Here is a 21,319-nt window from a genome sequence, read left to right as displayed (position 1 = left end):
GATAAGACATTTTGAAATTAGCCTTAAATGAAAGGGAGACTCTAAACATTCATTTGGTGGAGTTTCAGCGATATTGATCTTTTGAGATAATGTTTACCATCTGAGATACGTGTTACCACTAATTTATCAGAGGTATACAAGTGGATCGACTCACCCCAATTTATGTATCCACAAATCTGCATGAAAATCTTCATCAGTAAAAGAAATCCAGAATTTATTTGTTTTATCCCACTTAGGCTGATGTAAATTGTATTTTAATTTTATAATATTTGATATGCGAGAATTGCCCGCCAAGAACCACGATATTTGCTGTCGATACCATGATGCTTTGAATAGAATAAATGTCCCCATAAATTGGAATGCTACAAGTGGTTCCTTTCATGCGGATTAGTTATTTGCATTTACCAGCAAGTAAAAATGGTTGTGACCAACAACACTTTCTCAATGGCTATTGCCGGCCCATTCAGAATCGTAATCGAATAAATAAAACGATAAAAAAGCACAATCCCCGGACCAAGAAAAGTTTGCACATTGCCTGTTGTGTGATACTGAATAAAGAAATGCTTACTGACCTCTCTGGGTTGGGTTGACTGTGTTTACACGCTCTAATCCACTCTAAGGGCTACCAAACAACAACAATAACAAGCCAGGAGGAGGGTTATACAACTGAACAAATTAGTAAAACAAAGTAAATAATGAATATTTAACACTAAAGGATCTACTCTGAAGATTGCGATGCATCTATCGAGGGAAACATGATGTGCTACAACAGTGTTGGACATCACATTCGAAACATTTTCAAAACTGTTGAAAGTGTCAGTGATTTCATTTGTAATTAATCTGTTCACTACTGTTTAGCATGAAGTTATGCTCATCGAAATACAAACCACATACTCGTTATAGAATATTCCTTCAAGTTCCGGTTGAGCAAGATGGTGCCGTTGCCGTCGGGTAACTTTAACGAGTAAACAAACACAGCCTCTTAGTCACGTCCTGTTGAAGATTCAATACACAAAGCAAACAACCTCTTGAGCCTGGCGCGACAAAAGCATTGCCTTCCGAGGGTGTAAGTTTCCGCCTCTTGTTGGTTTAAGCGTTCCTTGATAATGGATTGAGGCAAAACAAAATGTCTGCAGAGCAAAGTGTGATAACCGAACACCCTGCTTATTTGCCTTCACGCACGACGCTTTATGGTGTCTGTGAGATGGGTACCCAAATAGTTAATCCGGCGACCATTTTTGTCTGGTGGCTTTTCGATATGATCGAAAAGCTCACAACCTGATTGGAGCGGAGTCACTCGAAATGGTTGTCGAAAAAATTCCAATGCTGTAAAAAAAAATTCAACGATCACTCGTCCAACCATTTCTTCAAAATTTCTTTAATTTTCGATATATCAATCTTGAAGATCGATATATCGAAAATTAAAGAAATTTGAAGTTAACGTGGAAAACCGATCGTCACCATTTCATGTAGAAATGTGAAAATACTATTTAAAAGTCCAATCGTGAATCATTTGCAAAGGTATTTATCAAAATATTGCAACCAATCGTTACCTACACACTTAGAAAAAATCATGTAAATTTAGGTGCTCTGAGACTGACATATACGAGCGTCAATTTTGACATAAAATTTAGTCATAACAGATGCACAATTCAACTCAATCAAACGTACCAGTGGAATGCTTCTTGAAGTTTGAAAATCGAACAATTTTCAACGAAGTTACAAGAGTCCAACGTTCGCACATCCCCTGTATATGCACAAAACTCTGAACTTTTGTCAAGGCATGAAATGGGGTCTCATTTTGCATGTCGATACGACAAACTTTTTCACACAAGCGGTCATTCGAAAAATGCGTCGTTTCGAGACCCCTGATTTTCATCCATATTGTATCTTATCAATATTAACGTTTAATGTTTGTTAGGGGTATTCCGTTTGAATCCAACATATCGTCGATTTTGACGTACTGATACCTATGGTATTTTACATTTTGGAACATAGGTATATTCTGATTCAATGGCAAAATAACAAAAAATAACAGGTTGCTTCGATATGCCATCAACATGATGGTTTCAAAATGTGGCCCAGTAAATAGCCAGTTGTGTGGCTAGTCAATGGAGTTGTGATGCAAGCACAAAAGCGGCCAGGCCTACTGTGCAGCGTTAATTAAATGTTCTATAGAGTGCAATGTATAACGTGCCTTATTTTATTAAATACTAGCTGAGTGTGCCCGGTCTTGCTCGGGATTCAATATTAGCTTGAGTTTATGCGCCGATTTAAAAAAAAGCATGCTATATTGTACGTAGCCCCCCCCCCTATTATCTAAGGGGCTACCCCCTATGATTATCTCCTTATACCCCCACACTCGCCCCCACATGCCTAATTTGGTTCCATTTGCTTGATTAGTTCTCGAGTTATGCAGAAATTTCTGTTTCATTTGTATGTGAGCCCCCCCCCCCCTTACAGAAGGGGGAGGGGTCTCGAACCATCATAAGAACCTTCCACGGCCCCAAAAACCTCTGTATACAAATTTTCACGCCAATCGGTTCAGTAGTTTCCGAGTCTATAAGGGTCAGACAGACAGACATACAGAAATTCATTTTTATATATATAGATAGATAGATAGACATTTACCTTGCAGACAGATATTACAGTGGTTTACATTTAATGCACAGGAAATCATAGAGCGAGGACAATACCGTACGTATACAGGATTTAAAATGAATCAGATAAATCGTTGCGAGTGACAGAGCTAAGAAGATTAATGTAAACTCCATTGTTGCTTGATCTCCTGACCTGCAATGGAACGCAGGTATATTTCCACCTTGTGTCTGGGCAAAGCATGTAACGCGTTCACTCGTTTTTTTTTTTTAATTCCGCCGTTTGGGATCTGAGCACTAATTATATATGGCTTATGTTAATAGTGCCATTACTCGCTTTCTGAAAAGAAAAGAAAGAAATAAATAGGAACAAGGAAAAAAGAGAACGGAAAACAAAGAAACCACCCCGGTATCCTTTATGACCCCAACCAAATCGGGAAATTGAGGCCCGCTTAAAATAAAAGAGGCCAAAACCAGAATACAGTAGATTCCACACTTCCTCTAGAGGCGAACTATCCAAGTTACAGGAATTCTGTTGCCCGATAATTAGGCTGATGCAATTTTTTTTTTTTATTTATTTCATTTTTTTTATTTATTTATAAATCAATACAAACCTACGACTGGATGCTTCCCTTCAGATAACGACTTGAGTGCGATAAAATCGATAGAACTGTTTCAACACATCGTAGATACATGAGCAAATCGGTGATCATCTCTTTTTGCCAGTGGTGGTGGTGGGGGGGATACCCCTCACCATCCCTCTCCTCCAACTGGGGAGTTTGGCAAAGAGATGCGTACCTTCCCTAAAGTTGCGAACAATTCTATTTTCTATATACATTTTTCACACTGTCGTACTCCAACGGAACTATCAGCTCTATACATCTATAATTTATTTTATTTATTTATTTATTTTTTATTCTTATTTCATCTGACTTTTTTCAGTCTTAATGAAATCTAGGATGGAGAAAAGCCTCTTTCATCTCCTCATTTATCTTATAAAATTGACCACTTTAGCCTGTTATTTGAAAGTTGCATTTTCAACTATGTACATCGTTAACTTCACGCAGAAGTAATGCAAACAAAATAGTTAAATTAAAAATTTGTGCTAACCATCGTAAAATACCTTGTTTGTAAACATAAAAATCTGAATCCATACCTCTCACGCCAAAGTCATGAGTTTAAATCTCACCCGGATAATTTGGATATTTATTTTTTTATTTGTCAATCAAAAATGTAGACTACATAATAACATTATAACTTATGATCTATGATTTCGAAGTGCTTGGAAATATTTTTTTCAGTTTTAGGGGTGGTATATTTAGGTCTATCATTGTTCACGGAAGAGACCATATCATAATTCCGACGCTCTTTCAATGACTGAATGTTGATAAATAAGCAACGAGCTTCATAAGATGGGAGAGGAAATTCTGTTCATCCCAATTTACATAGTGCATATAATAAAAATTGCCTTGGATTGACTCTATTTGTTCTTCATGTCTTTTCATATAAGGTGAGCAAACAACACTGCAATATTCTAATATTGGGCCGTATGAATAAAAAGAGTTTACTTTACTTTCCCGTGCTTTTCTTACGGGAAAAGTAAAGTAAACGCTTTAATTCATACGGCCTCACATAGGCAACATAAAGTGTTTTAATTGTGTAATAATCTTTAAAGTGGAAACCAAAACGCTATATAAAATTAAGCATATTGCCTGCTCTAAATATGAATTATTGTGTTATAATGATCGACAAATGTTAATTTAAAATCAAGAATAACTCCTAAATCTCTTATTTTATCACAACTTTGAACAATTTGATTACCTAATGTAATACGAATATTTGGTTTGATTAGTTGTCTACTGCAAGTTATAAGATAACATTTTTTAACATTTCGTTCCAACAAACTTTTACAACACCACGTATAAAAAACATGAGCTTCATTCTGAAACGTATTCATATCATCATCATTTCTTATCTCTAAAAATAGTTTCTCTGAGATTTTTCAAAATAAGAGAACGTACAAAATGAAAGGAAGAGGTCGCAAGTGCGAGCCCTGTGGAACTCCTGACGTGACTTAAATGGGGTTAGATTTTTTCTCGCTGAATTTTACAATTTGCTGACGATTAAATATGACTTAATCCAGCTGAGGAGTTTAATCTCAATTCCCCTTTTTGTCTAATTTAAAAAATCAACATTGGAAAGTCAAGTATATTGAACGCTTCACTGAAGTCAGTGTAAAGAGCTTCTATTTGGTTTCCCTTGTCCATTGCAGTTAATGAGTAATCAACAAATTCCTGGAGGTTTGTTGTGATACAACGACCTTCAAAAAAGCCGTGTTGTGCATTTATTATTCTATGTTTTATTTGGCTGAAGATATTTTTGTTTATGATTGATTCGAATAGTTTAAGAATGCACGAGATGATGGCAATCCCACGATAATTTCGGATATCAGATTTATAAATTGGTATTAAAAACGATTTTTTCCATTCCTGCGGGAATGTACCAGAGTCAAGTGCCATATTAAACAGCCAGTATAAAGGGGTTGTGAGCGAGGGGGGCGACACATCTAAATCTCAAATTCAGATGTTCAATAAATCTCACACTAGTGAATAAATCTTCGAAAAATTTTCTTTCATTTCTCACATCTAGCCATAGCAAAACACAATATTTCCTGCATCGTAGATAGAGTCTAAATTTGTCATAAAGGCTGGTGGGATTTCATCTGGTCCTGAACCTTTCGTGGCGTCCAAATCTTTTAGACCTGTCAAAATATCTTGAATATAAATATTTTTAACATTACTCGAAAAGTCAGGAAAACATGAAAAATATTCATATTCACGATCATTATCCGAGAAATTGGAGTACGTCCCTTGAAAAAAATGTTGCAAAAAAATTACATATATCTTCTGAATTTTATTATAATTTTTCATCTAAAGTCATTTTTGATGGAAAATTGCACGAATTAATTTTAGTTTTAATGCAATTGAATAAGTTTCTTGTACATGATTTAATTTCATTTTCAGTTACACTTGTTGTACTCATTAAGTGCAGAAGAAACAGTAAAAATAAGCTGGTCACAAATATTCAAATACTTCTCCAAATTACCCTGATTATTATGTTTTCTATATATGTTGTAAGCCTTTTGTTTCCGATTCTTCACATTAATAATTTGCTTATTGAACCAAACCGAATTTTTGGAGCAAAAACTACGTCGTCTTCTTCTATAAGGAATTTTCTCTTGATTAATTTCCAATAAAATTTTATAAAAAACGTCTACTGCACAATCGACATTTTCTTGATTTCTCAAAACTGATTTCCAATTAATTCTACTCAATTTATACTTAATATTGTCATAATTATCATTGTTGTAATCAAAGACATCTTTGTAGTCACAGTCGGTGGGATAGTTTTCATGCACAAATATGGAATACTCGATTGCTAACACTTCATAATTGAGAAACATAATCACTTACACAGTAATCTTCAGGCGTCTTTGTTAGTAAAAAAATCCTGGAAGCAATTCTGCTGATTTTCTACATGATTTATTCGGTTTAGGCCTAAGAAAGCAATTTTCTCAAAAATAAACTGAAATGTCTCATTTTTACCAACGATTCATTCATTCCGTTGATTGAAATTGCCATAGATATGAGTTTTAAATTCAGGAGAATTGAGATACTATTTCTTTTGGAAGAATATTTCATAAAAAATCTTACAAGCATAATCTGTGGAAAGTACACTTTGGCAAAGATATGAGTTTCACCAGCTATGTTTGTTTACACCCAAGCATGCTCAAATTCTTTAGATTTCGATGACACAGTTTTTGATATTAATCCACCATTAAATACATCAAGTCATCTATGTTAATGAGTCAAACATCGCAATTACTTGTTTTAATAAACGTAAATTTATTGCTAGAGGCAATACATCTGGCACCCCTGTTTCAATGATACTCTCACGATTGCTAGCAAAGCAATAAAGTAGAAATGGTTTTCTTTGTGATAAATTTTGTTAACCAAGAGTTTTGTGAAGCAGTCGTTTTGAGTTTCGTGTATTCGATTGCGTTTAATTGTGCTATACTTCGAAGAACACAAGTAAGTAAATACAGTGAATGTGTTCTACCCAGAAAATTTTCGATTTAAAATCATGAAATACATTTTTAAATTTTCGTATTCATAATGTATGAATGTATGTGTAAACTAATGATAATGATTTAATGATATTTAAAAAAGAAGAAACAAACAAAATTACTGACCTTTTGTAGAACCTTAGGAAACTAGCCTGATGCTCGCAATACTTCTCATTATTTTTTTTAACTTCTCTAAATTTTTTCGGACTTCCTAAAGTTTCCACAATTTTCCTAACGATCATGAATCTTCTCTAAAGTGTTAAAAATCCGCTGATTTTCTCGAAACTTTTTAAAAAATTGTGTTATTTCCCTACTCCAGAATATCTCTACTCTGAAGATTTCTTTTCTTTCTTGATTTTTTTTATTTAGAATTTTATTAGCGAGATCAATATCTTATCAGAAAACCTCAATAATTTTCTTAAAATCTCTTAAGTTCTCTGAAAATCTGAGAACTTCTTGAAATTTCCCGCTAATTTAGTGAAACTAATGGAACTGAACTCACCTGAAACTCCCTTTGTTTTTGGAGCTTTACTAAACTTATTTGAGATTCTCCCTTCTTCTGCTTCTTCTTCTTTTTCGCATATAAAGCTTATTGCATATCGCATATTAGCTTATTGCGTGCTCTCAACATAGTGTTCTATATGCACTTCCACAGTTATTAATTGAGAGCTTTCGATCCTGTACCATAGCACAGTGGTCCAGAATGCCGATTTAGGTGGAATGATATGTTTTGAGCCTGAAATTGAAACCTTAGACTAAAAGTCTCTTCTACAAAGTTGTTCCTTATAGTTATGCCCTCATTTTTATGACAATGAATTCTAGGGTGGTTCCTATTATCATTAATCTCTAACTTATTTGTTTGAATAAAATAAGGTATACATTTTTCGGCAAAGTTATACCTGAGCTAATTTCAAGCAACTTTGTAGAAAACAACTTTTTTGTATCTCAATTGGCCGATTTAGAGCTATTTTCTTGAATTGAGTTGGGTGGCTCTAAAAAAACAGTTGTTTGGCTCTAGTTTTCTTATTTCGAATTTCTCAGCAAAGGTGTCTTCAAATAACTTTTAGATTTTAAGAAGGCGCAAATTTTTGCTGTACAAAGCTTGTCAATATCTTTCGCCGATCAAGAGTTATTGACGTTTTTATACTAAAAATATGCACTTTTCAAATGTTAATATCTCTGGTTGTGGCAAACAAAAAAAAAAGTTTTTCTACAGCATTTGAAAGGGCGTATGTTATTCTAAGTAATATGAAAAAATTGGAGGTATGTTATTTTTTAAACTCGTATAAAATCAATTTGAATTTATTCATATTTTTTACTATATTCGGGTATATCTTTTTTATTAGAAGAGATACAGACAACACATTTCGCTATAAAACATTCGTCGTAAAGAGTTTTAAAAGTCTCTAGAAGATGACTTTCATGAGAAATTTCTTCTCCTTTCTTCCATCTTCTTAAAGTTTCCGGAAATTCCTTGATTCTTGATTTTAAACCAATTCAATAGTTTGGGCTAAAGTTTCGGGGACTTCCCCTTAAAATCTCTGGAATTCCCCAACGATCTATAGATCTAACTTTTCTGAGATCAATAGAACTTCATTAAAGTTTCCACATTTTTGTTAGTACGAATAGTCACGACATTAAAAATGTTGTGAGTGTTCAACTTCAACATTTAATGGATTTGATAGTAAAGCTGTTTGTCATGCCTTAAAAACGTTTGCGTTAAAAACATATTTTTTAATTCACATCGTTGAAGATGCTAATTTCAAATAACAGAGTGGTAATTTTTATACGATAGATGGAGAAGATGAAAGCATAGAGTTGATAGTTCCGTTAGAGTACGGCAGTGTGAAGATTGCATGTAGATATTAGAATAGCGAGCTAGGACAACTTTTAAGGAAGGTACAAATCGGTTTTTTCATCTCTCTTTACCAAACTCCCCCTTTGGAGAGGGATAATGAGGGGTGTCCCGTCCCCCCCCCCCGCCACCACTGGCAAAAAGAGATGAAAACCGACCCGCTCAAGTACCAACTGTGTGTTTGAAACAGTTCTACCGATTTGTTACCGCACTTCAGTTGTTATTTGAAGGAAGGCATCCAGTCGTAGGTTTGGAAATTGCAACTATTGTTTATCCCTACCACGATATGTGCTCCTGTCATCGTCGACTTGACTGTAATTGTTAGCGAATCTTACATCCCACGGTGTAGAGAAAAAATCGTAAAGGCGATTGGTCGCTCGTAAATATCGCCTTGAATAGCACCAACCTTAGCTAGTGAGTCCGCTTTCGCATTCCTGGAATAGAACAATGAGAAAGGACCCAAACTAAGCTGATAGGGCAATAAAATAAAGCACTCTGGGTAGATCGTATTCCAAACAGGAAATATGAAGAGTGCTTCATCGGTCGGTTTCATTGAACGAATAGCCTCTAATGCCTCCAATGAGGCAATTTTCTTTAACGCATATAATATAGCTGCTAGCTTCGCCACGTATACGGAGCAGGGCTTCTCAAGTTATAAGATAAGATATAAAATTAACTAGCATTTTCGCTTGTCAAATTTATGAATTAGAAACGGAAATGCTATGAAAAATCGCATCGGGTGTTTTACTCCGGGGTGAATTTTGGACGTGTTTTAGGGTTTCAGTTGAGCAACTTCTCGAAGGTCCAATGGGTTCATAACGTACACGTCGATAGCATAGTGCCTATCGCGATACGGAGGCAACGCCTCAAATATGCAATGTGTATTCTCCTCTGTATTTGGAATCAGATAATGCTTGCTAGAAAAAAAACAACCATCTCAGTTTTCTCCGGGGATAATTCGATACCCAGCTGTGGCTAGCCCAAGCCAAGAAACATTGCTAGTTATATTGAGGTTTTAAAGTATTCTACAAGTCAAAATGATGGTCTACTGATCAATCAAAAAACCAAAATTGCTACTTGATAAGTAGACAAATCGTTCAAGCTATATTGCAATGATCCTTACAGGTTCGTTGCTTTTGGTCCTATGACGGAACCACGCCGTCATGTGCAAGCTGCCTCAGCAAGGCAGACTTTAATGTCTTTCAAATAAAAATATATAGAAGAGGGCTTAAACATCAGGCCAAGAGGAGGCCCATGTAACCAGGGTTGAAAAAGTTCGCGATATTTCAGGAATAACACCAAGGAAAAGGTTCGCGAGTCATAGTGAGTTTTGGTGAACTTTTTCAACCCTACGTGCAACTAATTCGTGAAGTTGTAAAGGTGTCCCGCATCAAATTGCATCACGGAAAAAACGCTGTTGAAAATTACTCATTGAGTATTTTCTCTTGAAAATTTGGGTAGAAGTTGTTTAGAGTGTATTGTTTACACTGTATTTTTATCGCTGTCACCCGAAAAGCAACGTTGCGAATTGATTTTGCGCAAGCACCTGGAAAATCATAAACTTTTTTCATCGGGACATCGGAAAACATCTCGGAATCGTGCAGTCAACAGTGAGTAGTGTGATTAAACGTTACTAGGAAACTGTGAGCATCGAACGAAAATAGAAATGCGGTCAGAATGGATGTCCTATTAGTGATCAGGATCACAAGCGTGTCGTGAAAGCGTTTAAGCGGAATTCCAATGCTTCGGTCAAGGATGTGGCCGAAAAGTTGAATCAGTCCAAGTCTTTCGTTCAGAGAGCCAAGGGCCGAGAGGGACTGCATAAGTACAAAGTACAGAAGGCTCCAAATCGTGACCAACGGCAAAATACGGTGGGAAGGTCACGGGCCTGGAAAGTGTACACCCAGATGCTGACGAAGCCTCATTGTCCCCAGACTTCCGGCAGCTTCCGAGGCTACTGTTCTTCACCGCCTAGCACAAGTTTGATGTTCCCGAGGAAGTAAGGAAGCAGAAAATTTCAAAGTTTGCCCAGAAATACATGATTTGGCAAGCGATCTGCTCATGTGGCAAACGAAGTGCGCCGTTCGTGACTACCGGGACTGTAAACGGGGTGATCTAACTCAAGGAGTGTCTACAGATGCATCTGCTTCCTCTGTTGAAGCAACACGAGGGCCCTAATATCTTCTGGCCGGATCTAGCTTCGTGCCACTATTCAAATATTGTCCTGGAGTGGTACGAAGCCAACGGGGTCACTGGAACCGGAAGGCCCATCGAAAAATACTGGGCTATTATGAAGCAGGCATTACGGAAGCATCCCAAGGAGGATTTCCGTACAGAAAAAGCTGCAGCCAGATGATGTACAGAACCTAATGAGTGGAGTTAAGGTGCGAGCGTAGGGTTATAGTATTGAAGTTGAATGGAATAAATATGCCAAAAGCGTACTAATGGATTAAATTTTATTTTCTGATAGTTTGAAAAGGATCGGTCAACTAGGTAATTTTCTACAGCGTTTTTTCCGTGATGCAATTTGATGTGGAACACCATGCAGAGTTTCCTTGATATAAACTTATATACTTCTCTGACAACAAATTGCCTTAAAAGTTTTTCAAAATTGGTGAGTGGAGTTTTTCCGAAAAGTTGTATACACAAACAGAAACAAAAGTCCAAATTTCCAAAAATACTGAGCATATTGCCTGTTTTCGAGTATAGGCACGTTGAATTTCAGTGGAAAGCTTGCCCTCTGAAATCAAAATTGCGTATTTGAGAGTAAATCATTCGACTCGACCCACTTGTCCAGACGAAGAAGAATCATTTTCTTCAACAACTTCCGAATGTAGAAAAGTATTGCGATGGGACGGTACGAGCTATGATCGGATGCAAGTTTAGCGGGTTTGAATGGCAATTACTCTCACTTGGCTCCAATCATCCGGAACAACGTTGTGCTGATTTAAACTGATTGAACAAGTTCAACAAGCGCCTCTTCGCGACGATCCTAGAAGTTCGGCCAAGCGTCTATTCGTCAATCGTCTATTCGGTTAAATGTTCATTCGGCCAAACGTCCGTTTGCCAAAATTCCATATGAAAAACAGGGTATCATCTTTGAAATACACTAAACGTTCGCTGGTTTTTTCTAAAAATAACAACGTTTTTCGACAACTGTCGAAAATAAGTTTTTTTTTTCCTTTGGTTTGTTTTTTCCGTCGATCTTGTTTTCCGTGCTGAGCGCCAATGCTACCGACGTGCCAGGAAGGCAGCTCCCACACCTGGACCCTACCTATCGACCCATCAACTCATGAACCAGGGACAAACGGCTTTACTTTCCTTTCAGAGATGTTATGCCTCAGAACATCCCGGCGGCGCCGACTGGGATTGAACCCAGGCCTGCTGGGGTGAGAGGTAATCACGCTTACCACTGCACCACCGGCGCCGTTGTCGAAAATAAGTTGCCGGCTGACTAATTATTGGCAGTAGTCAACATTCGGCTACGATAAACTGAAAATATTCACATAGTCTATTTGTGTTAGCGAACGTTTAGTGTATCAGTAATGTAAAATTTTAAATACAGCTCAAATTACCTATTACTTACTATTAAATTGCTGTCATTTCGAACATTCTTATCGGTTATCGCCGTTACCCTGTTCCTCGTAGCGATGAACGGAGTCTTTCGTAAACTACCGAAGAACAGATATGTGTTGACATCCTCATCGTCACCACCGGGCCCATCCTGCCTTTCCGCATAACCGCAGTTATCGCAACCAAAGCCGCTGCTTTCATCTCGAAAACATCTGGAAATCAAGGGATCTTCCTCCTCGACGAGAGGAACAGACTCCTCCGCACGGCTGCCTACGAAGATCTCCCCCCAGTGGCCAGGGTCCACTGGCATGGAGACAAATGCTGACAAACACCATTAGCGAAAATCGAAAGCCGGAATAAGGACAGGTTCAAAGCCGGAGACAATTCCGTGGACAAAAAAGGAGAAAAATACCCCACGCACACACACCGATACACGAACGGATGTCGTTCTCGGACCGGGGTCGGTACCGGTCTAGCCGGAAACATCACGCTAACCGCCGCACAGTGGGGCAGCGAAGCCATTCGTGTGGCCAAAACCTCTAGCGCCGTTGGTTTGCTTTCTACAGCAATACAATGTTCTACAAAGTTGCTCAATACTAAAAGCGCCATCTTTTGAAGGTTTCATATTAGTTCATTTTTACGCCACATAGGTGGCGCTCGAGTCTATCTTTTGAACGGAGCATCCTAGCCGAATGGTTTTTGAGGCAAAGTTGTGTAATTTGAAGTGTTGAGAAATTTTGTCGAATACATCAAAACTCTATGACTCATATTAAGCGAGATATCGGGCAATTAGGAAAACTAACCTCTAAAATTGCGTTTTTTCCTTTTTTTCACCTCTATACGTCAAATGTATATGTTTTATATTCTGATAATTATCAAAATGGTTTGACTCATCCAATAAATACCCATTACTTTATATATCATGCTTTATTATAAAGTTATTAACATAAATGTCTCAAAAAAGTGATGCATAAAAATGTCAATTATTCAAAATATAGCAAAAAGTAGCAGCCAATTTTTTTACAGTGATTAGTGTAGACTTTGCTGGGTAAAATAACGATCACAGTTCAACAGGCAACTGCAGGCATTTTTACATAACATTATTTGAATATTGCATACACACTTAGAAAAATTGATGTAATTTTAAATGCTCTGAGACTGACATATACGAGCGTCAAATTTGACATAAAATTGAGTCATAATAGACGCGAAATTCAAGTCAATCAGGTTCAAGTTCAGTCTCGGGGACCTTAATTTTACATGAAATTTGTGTTTACTTTTCATACTTTATGTCAAAGATTGATTCCGATTGATTAGTTATTTCTAAGTGTGCATGGTAAATTCTTTCAAATTTGTTGAAATTTTGCTTTGTGTGTAAAACATGATAAGATGTTAACAATCAGAAACACAAGCACAGAAGCACGCAGATTCTTAACTAACGCAACCCAAACAAGTGCAATTACTGGTATTAATGAAGAACTAATTGACCGATGCGATACAATTCTTCATACGTTGTCTTCCGGATTTTCGATCAACATAGCAGAATTGTGAAATTTTACTGAAGAAACTGCTCGTCTTTATGTTAACCTTTATAAATGGTATCCAATGCCAGCCTCTGTCCATAAGGTTTTAATCCACGTATCGCAAGCAATCCAAATTTCATTGCTTGCAATTGGTATGTTAAGCGAGGAGGCTCAGGAAGCCAGAAATAAAGACTTCAGAAAATTTCGAGAACGATACAGTTGCAAACCAAGTCGAAAGGACACTATGGAGGACGTTGGGGGATGGACATTATAAACCAGCAGTTTTAAGTCTCCTAGTAATCTAATCATGCATCTATTGCATTAATCAATAACATTTTATCATGTTCTACACACAAAGCAAAATTTCAACAAATTTGAAAGAATTTACCATATGCAATATTCAAATGATGTTATATGAAAATGCCTGCAGTTGCCTGTTGAGCTGTGGTCATTATTTTACCCAGCAATGTCTACACTAATCACTGTAAAAAAATTGGCTGCTACTTTTTGCTATATTTTGAGTAATTGACATTTTTATACATCACTTTTTTGAGACATTTATGTTAATAACTTTATAATAAAGCATGATATATAAAGTAATGGATATTTATTGGAGAAGTCAAACCATTTTGATAATTATCAGAGCATAAAACATATACATTTGACGTATAGAGGTGAAAAAAAGGAAAAAAACGCAATTTTAGAGGTTAGTTTTCCTAATTGCGCGATATCTCGCTTAATATGAGTCATAGAGTTTTGATGTATTCGACAAAATTTCTCAACACTTCAAATTACACAACTTTGCCGTAAAAACCATTCGGCTAGGATGCTCCGTTCAAAAGATAGACTCGAGCGTCACCTATGTGGCGTAAAAATGAACTAATATGAAACCTTCAAAAGATGGCGCTTTTAGTATTGAGCAACTTTGTAGAACATTGTATTGCTGTAGAAAGCAAACCAACGGCGCTAGAGGTTTTGGCCACACGAATGGCTTCGCTGCCCCACTGTGCGCCGCAATGTTCTACCCTCTCTGCTGAAGCTGCTGCCATCTTTATCGCTGCTACAACGCTCTCCAACCGACCGATCCTGGTCCTCACGGATTCGCACAGCGTCATACAAGCCCTGACATCCGAGGCCCCGACTCATCCCTGGGTACTGGCGACGATGAAGTCCACGCCACCAAACACGGTATTCTGCTGGGTTCCGGGGCACTGCGGAATACCAGGCAACTCTGAAGCTGACTTTCTGGCTGGGGCAGGACCATCTGCCCCTCGCTATACCAACGAATTACCGTTACACGATGTCAAGCGATGGATCGTGAGCACTGGACTGGTCACACCAAGATCTCGCACAATTTCCACAGGACTTGCGTCGGTTGTAGAGCTTCAGCCTCAATCGAGCATATTCTATGCGTATGCCCTCAGTATCAAAACCTGCGGGAATTCCACGGGCTTCCAAATAGCATACCCGACAGTTGGCTGATGATCCCTCAACACTGGCAGCAGTAATGCGCCTTTGTTTTTTAAAGTTTAGTCTTTTTTAATTCCTTTCGGCTGTTGGGACATTTCTGGCTGGTGTGGGGCTCTGTCTTATTCAGATTTTAATGTTGTGTCTTTAATATGTTGTGTAAATGTACAATCGACCCAGGAACCAATTTTCGGTTGACTGTAAAAAAAACTGTGTTTACTGTAAAAAAAAACTACTCTGTTGGGGGTCCTCCTTCTGAGGCCCCACCTTTCATGGACGAGATGCACTAGCCTATGGCTAAAAATCTCAAAAATAAAGTCTAAAAAAAGAATATTCTTATTGTTACTGTATTAAGTGTTGTGCTTTCGTCTCTTTTCGGACATTCTTGTTCATAAAAAAAGTTCGACTTTATATACTTATGACCAGTACTGTAAGCCTGCAGCCAAGCGGAGATTCTCGTATCTACGGAAAGTAGAAGGATTAGGTTGAGAAACCTTTTCGTTCGTTTCCATTCATGAATATTAGACGATAGTTGAAGGTAAACAACGTCAAAGTATTATTATTTATTCATTCGAAATATATTCCAGTGGAATCCAACTATAATAAGAGTATTTTGCTGCATCGTTTCAGGTTTTGTACATGCACATTGCTGGTGTTGAGAAGCTTCCGCTAAGCACAACTGGCTCGCCGCTGCTGATACGATGCAAGACCTTTTTGTCTATCACGTTTGTCATTCCGAGGGAACGTGAGTGTCATGATGTGTATACAACGCTGATGAAGCTCTACCAGCCGGTAAACATCAAGAATCTCTATTGCTTCCAATACACATCGCATGCCAAAGAGCTGCCAAAGACAGTTGGATGGGATTATTTCAAATTGGAAACCGAATTCAAACGAATGCGGGCCCCCAACGACCAGTGGAGCCTATGTATGTTGAACAAAAACTACGAGCTATGCGACACCTACCCCCAACAGCTATACGTGCCAGCCGAGGCGAGCACTGCCATGTTGCTCGGTAGCTCCCGCTTCCGGTCTAAGGGGCGCCTTCCGGCGCTGACCTATTTACACTCAAACAAGGCATCGATCTGCCGCTGCAGTCAACCGCTGTCCGGTTTCAGTGCCCGCTGTTTAGAGGACGAACAAATGTTGGAAGCGATAAGGAAAACCAACCCCAACTGCGGATTTATGTATGTCGTCGACACTAGACCGAGGGTAAGTAGCTTTCCGCCTCATTCCCATTTTAGCTCAAACCTACTTTTTGCCGTAATCCTCACCGTGTGGTGGCCTTGATTGACACAATAAGTCATAGTCACTTCCACGTGCCCATCCAGATTTCATTTATTGACTAACCACCACCTTTTATTGATTTGACGCTCTTTCTACTCCACCCCCAATCGTTCAGATCAATGCAATGGCAAATCGTGCAGCCGGAAAGGGATACGAAAACGAAGCGAACTACGAGAACATTAAATTCCAGTTTCTCGGCATTGAAAACATTCACACAATGCGAACCAGCCTACAGAAAGTTATTGAATGTAAGTATTAAAGTTTGCACAATGGAATCGCAACTGTTCCGTTGGGCATTGTAGAATATGAATAATTTCCCTTCAATCCGATTTTCCTAGGTTGTGAGCAGAAAGCTCCCACCATGAATAGTTTTCTGAGCGCTCTTGAGTCCTCCGGATGGCTAAAGCACATTCGGTCAATATTGGATACATCTAGGTACGTTGGCTCGTGGCATCCGACTATTCAGGCAACTTTAAAATTTTCGTTACAGCTTTATAGCAAATGCCGTCGATAAAGGAATTTCCGCTGTTGTACATTGCTCAGATGGGTGGGATAGAACCGCACAAGTTTGCTCGTTAGCAGCTCTCATGTTGGATCCATACTATCGCACTATTAAAGGATATCAAGTAATGTGCAACTGCATACATATATGTTTAAGCTATTTTCTCATGGCTGATATTCTCTCAACGCAGGCTCTCATAGAAAAAGACTGGTTAGCATTCGGACACAAGTTCAGCGATCGTTGCGGTCATATTCAAAACGATCCGAAGGAAGTGTCTCCCGTATTTACGCAGCTGTTGGATTGCACCTGGCAGCTAATGCAGCAGCGAAACGATGCATTTGAGTTCAACGAGCGCTTCCTGCTTATCTTGCACGACCACGTCATGTCCTGTCAATACGGTACATTTGTTGGTAACTGCGAAAAGGATCGGTTGGATCTGCGACTGTCGGAAAAGACATTTTCGCTGTGGGGCTTCATGTCCAATCATTTGAATGAGTACATCAACCCATTGTACAGGCCGGAAATGGACGAGACCATTCGGCCAAATTTAGCTCCTCAATGTATAAAATTCTGGCGCGGAATGTACAGTCGGTTTGAAAGCGGCATTCACCCAAGGGAGCCATTGGAGGACATGTTGATCGCTAGTAAAGACCACTCAACGTCGCTGGATGACCACGTGCAGTTGTTGACAAAGGTGAGTTGCAAAGATACCGTTGAGTTTTCTACTTTGTCGAGTGCGGTTGAATGTCATTTCCCGGAAAACCATTTCACGGAAGACCATTTACTAGAATGGGCCACATTATCCCATTTAGTACGTTAGGCTCCCTAGCTAAAGAGTTATTTTTCGGCTTATTTTTAGATGTTTTTCTTTTAATTTTCAGCCAACGAATTGAAGATTTTCACGTGAAATAATGTTTAAAATTGGCATCTTTAATTTATAAGCTTCATAAACATGTATTTTAGCTTATATCAACAAGAATTAAAATACAAGCTACGTAAACAAAAAAAATGATAAACATTAGGTGATACGTCAATTAGATTCGTTTTCCGGAACTTATTTACAGTTGTGTTCGATAAAATAGCAGCGCATGCCGATTTTCATACAAAATGGTCAACTTTGACATGATGTAACTTTTTAAACTTATCATCAATTGAGCTGAAACGTTTGCCAAAGAACTACAAATATGTTCAATTTTATGATTACAAATTATTAAATTTTTGGAAGCACCTGCCGGAAAGTGAGACACCAGGTAAAATTGTTCAAAATAATAGCATTACTAATAATTTTCATTTCAGCTTCGTCTCGAGATTTTAAATTTTACATTTTTAAAAATTCTAACAATCCCCACCTAGTTAACAAAAGTACATAATAGTTAAAAATGTTTAAAATGTTTGCAGCACGTAAATTTTCAAAAAAAACAGCTATTATTTTAAACAATTTTACGTGGTGTTTCACTTTCCGACAGGTGCTTCCTTAAATATAATATTTTGTAATCGTTAAATTGAACATATTGTAGTTCTTTAGCGAACGTTTCAGCTCAATTGATCATAAGTTAACAAAGTAACATAATGTCAAAGTTGACCATTTTGTATGAAAATCGGCATGCGTTGCTATTTTATCGAACACAGTTGTCCTATTATTTTTTTTATAGGGGAATTTACGTATTCTCGTCAATCTAAGCAGCGTCTGCACTTCTACTAGCATTTTCTCAGCGTCACGCACATATATGATGTGTCTGTTTGTTTACATTCATCTGCTGCTTGCTTCTCTATCCATTCAAAACACAGAATTTTTCAAAACGTTTTGAAAGCGTTTTTACAACGCTCCAAACTTCTCAGGTGAGTGTGACTATTGTCGGCAGTCTCTTTTTCTTCGGCAACCTTCCCATTAGAACTGCGTGTTAACCAGCTGTTCTATTATCGGCAACTCGAAATCAACCTCATTTTGTAGTGCGTATGCTTTATTTGAAGATAAATGTAGCATTACTGGATTGCTCGATCGTTCAAATATAATCAGATTGAAGCTGAAAGGCTAAACAATCGTTTGGACACATTCAGGGAAGTGCGTTGATGGGAAAACATAGTGAAATTAACGTTTAAATTTTGGTTGCCGAAAACAGTCAATGGGTGCCGAAGCCAACATTTACCCTATTTCGTCAAGCAAAAATATACTACATACAATGGTCTTTCTTATGTGCTATGCACTATTTCTATTATACAGGGAAAAAAAAACTGAATTTTATTGGTGATGTAAACATCCATGCATGCATGTGAACTTCCTTTTCACGTAAACTAGTAACTTGCAGAAAATTTTGCTTGCTAAAATGGACAGTTGCATCCAATATATGGAATGTATCATGACCAAGGAATCAAAAATATCTGAAAATGACGAACTATCAAGGGATCAACGTTCAACGGGATGATAACGTTAAATCAGCAATAGAAAGCAATAATGCAATCTTCGTCCCATTTTTTATTACAATATGCCTTTGCAATATAGCTCGCTCGGATCGGTAGAAGGAAAATACCAAATTGTTGGCAAGCCGCTTCACGAAGTAACGCCGAAGATAATAGGGGTAAAAGGGGCATAGTGAGCATCCCGTGCACCAGCTTCTACTTTCGGCCATTCGGAACAAATTGGTTGGTGGTAGCATCAATACCATAATGATATTGAACGTACTACCAGTTGATTTGTTTAATGCAGCTGGAGATCCAGAGCCAAACTGCAGGATGCTCACTATGCCCCGCCTGTTCACTATGCCCCTTCTCCCCCTATACGTGTGTTAATTAGCAATGGGCGATCTTGGATCTAAGATCGATTCTTTTGGTTCGATTAAACGATTTTTTGAATCGATCTCAAACACGACAAAAATCTACTGGATCGATCCTTATAATTTGATTTTTGTTTCGATAAAAAAAAAATCAATGCATTTGCATTTGCAATTTAATATTGATTTTTTTTTGTCTGCACCTTTGTGAAACCATCAGAATCGATATCAGCTCAATGCAAAACGCTTTCTTCAATTAGATTTCTTGGGATCCCTCTCGGATGAGTCTGAGTCGGATGGTTTGTAACAGTCACTCCATGTTTTAAATAGTAAATAAGTCATAAATAAAATAAGAATGAAATAGATCTAATCCATACGCCAAAAACTATGCCAGTAGCAAAACCGAGGGGGGCGACACATCTAAATCTCAAGTCTAGATGCTCAACAAATCTCACACTAGCGAATCAACTTTCGAAAAATCTTCTTTCATTTCTCGCATCTACTTGCATCGCGCATCATCTTTTTGCAGGAAGTCTTCAGAATCGTCATCAATCTTCTTTCTATCTACTCAGCGTGTGCGCAGCTAGCCACAGCAAAACACAATCTTTCTGCATCGTAGATAGAGTCGTTCCCCTCGATCAAAACGACACTGGTCGATTTACTATAAAAATAGAATGCCTCGTGAGTAAAGCTACTCGACCTTGTGCAATTTTTCCCAAGGCCGAGTCCAGTGAAATCTTCGGGAAAGTTGGGAAAAGAGAAAGTGTGGCTACACCCGACTTTGAAGAGGACCAGCGATCGGAATAATCTCTCGCATTGCCGATCTAGTTCGAAGAAGTTCGCGGGAAAATCGAACTTCCGTTAAGTTCGGCCGAGGTCACCTTCCCTAATCTGAGGGTCACGGTTTCGCTTGACTTTCGTCCGAACAGCAGTCGTGCAGTGGAAGTGTTTCGTTTTGTTCGCGTGATAGTTTCGTTTTGTAAATTATAGTTATAAATCTAAACGTAGTGTGCGTCATAGTGTGTGCGAAAAACAAGCTAGACCAGCCGGCTACGCTTAACTTCCAACACCATCATCTGCATCCCCGGGGTGAATAATCCCGGCAACCGTCACCTTGTCCGGTGGAAAGCGCTTCGCATCCACATCGCTGAACGGGGCTTTGTGGTTAACAACTGCCACTGCTGTTGAGATCACGTTCGTCCACCCACGTGGAAATCGTTGGCCGTTCAACACCAACGGTCGAACGCGCATCGATTGAGTAGCATCGTCGCCGCGCCAGTAACAGCAGCGCAGCAATCAGCAGCTAAATCAACTGGAGAGTCCGTTCTGTGGCGTCCGGCGAGGGCGCCACGGAGGACCCTTTTTTGTCGACCATAAGGTCGAAGAGCATGAATTGCTAAGATTAGGATTAGTCCAATAATTGTAAGGTTGGGGTGTCGGCAAGACAAACGTGCGCACGTATCGTCATATATGGATGCCCACCCAACCCATAAATGTTAGACACCCTGGCAGCGTTGCCAGATATACCGATTTATCGGTATTTATACCGATTTCCGAACTAGATACCGATGTACAGATAAGGTTCCTCAGAATACCGATTTATACAGATTTTTATTAATAA

At 38.4% G+C, this 21,319-nt stretch overlaps 1 protein-coding gene across 3 annotated transcripts in view; it reads left to right on the top strand.

Moving 5' to 3' along the window:
* The window catches only part of Mtmr6 (Myotubularin related protein 6), a 63,956-nt gene that overhangs the window by 34,954 nt on the left and 7,683 nt on the right, over positions 1 to 21,319 (top strand). For all 3 annotated transcript variants that reach the window (XM_065221146.1, XM_065221145.1, XM_065221144.1), the window contains exons 3-7: positions 15,772 to 16,353; positions 16,544 to 16,676; positions 16,767 to 16,863; positions 16,919 to 17,054; positions 17,121 to 17,624. In XM_065221146.1, the coding sequence (XP_065077218.1) occupies positions 15,772 to 16,353; positions 16,544 to 16,676; positions 16,767 to 16,863; positions 16,919 to 17,054; positions 17,121 to 17,624 (1,452 nt within the window). The remainder of the gene's footprint in view (positions 1 to 15,771; positions 16,354 to 16,543; positions 16,677 to 16,766; positions 16,864 to 16,918; positions 17,055 to 17,120; positions 17,625 to 21,319) is intronic.

The sequence above is a fragment of the Ochlerotatus camptorhynchus genome, unplaced genomic scaffold (genome assembly GCF_037179485.1).
Source record: "Ochlerotatus camptorhynchus isolate MF236.1 unplaced genomic scaffold, CSIRO-AGI_Acam_v1.1 ptg000139l, whole genome shotgun sequence".
Taxonomy (NCBI): domain Eukaryota; kingdom Metazoa; phylum Arthropoda; class Insecta; order Diptera; family Culicidae; genus Ochlerotatus; species Ochlerotatus camptorhynchus.
The sequence above is the reverse complement of the archived record's forward strand: the minus strand, read 5'-3'. Positions and strand labels throughout refer to the sequence as shown.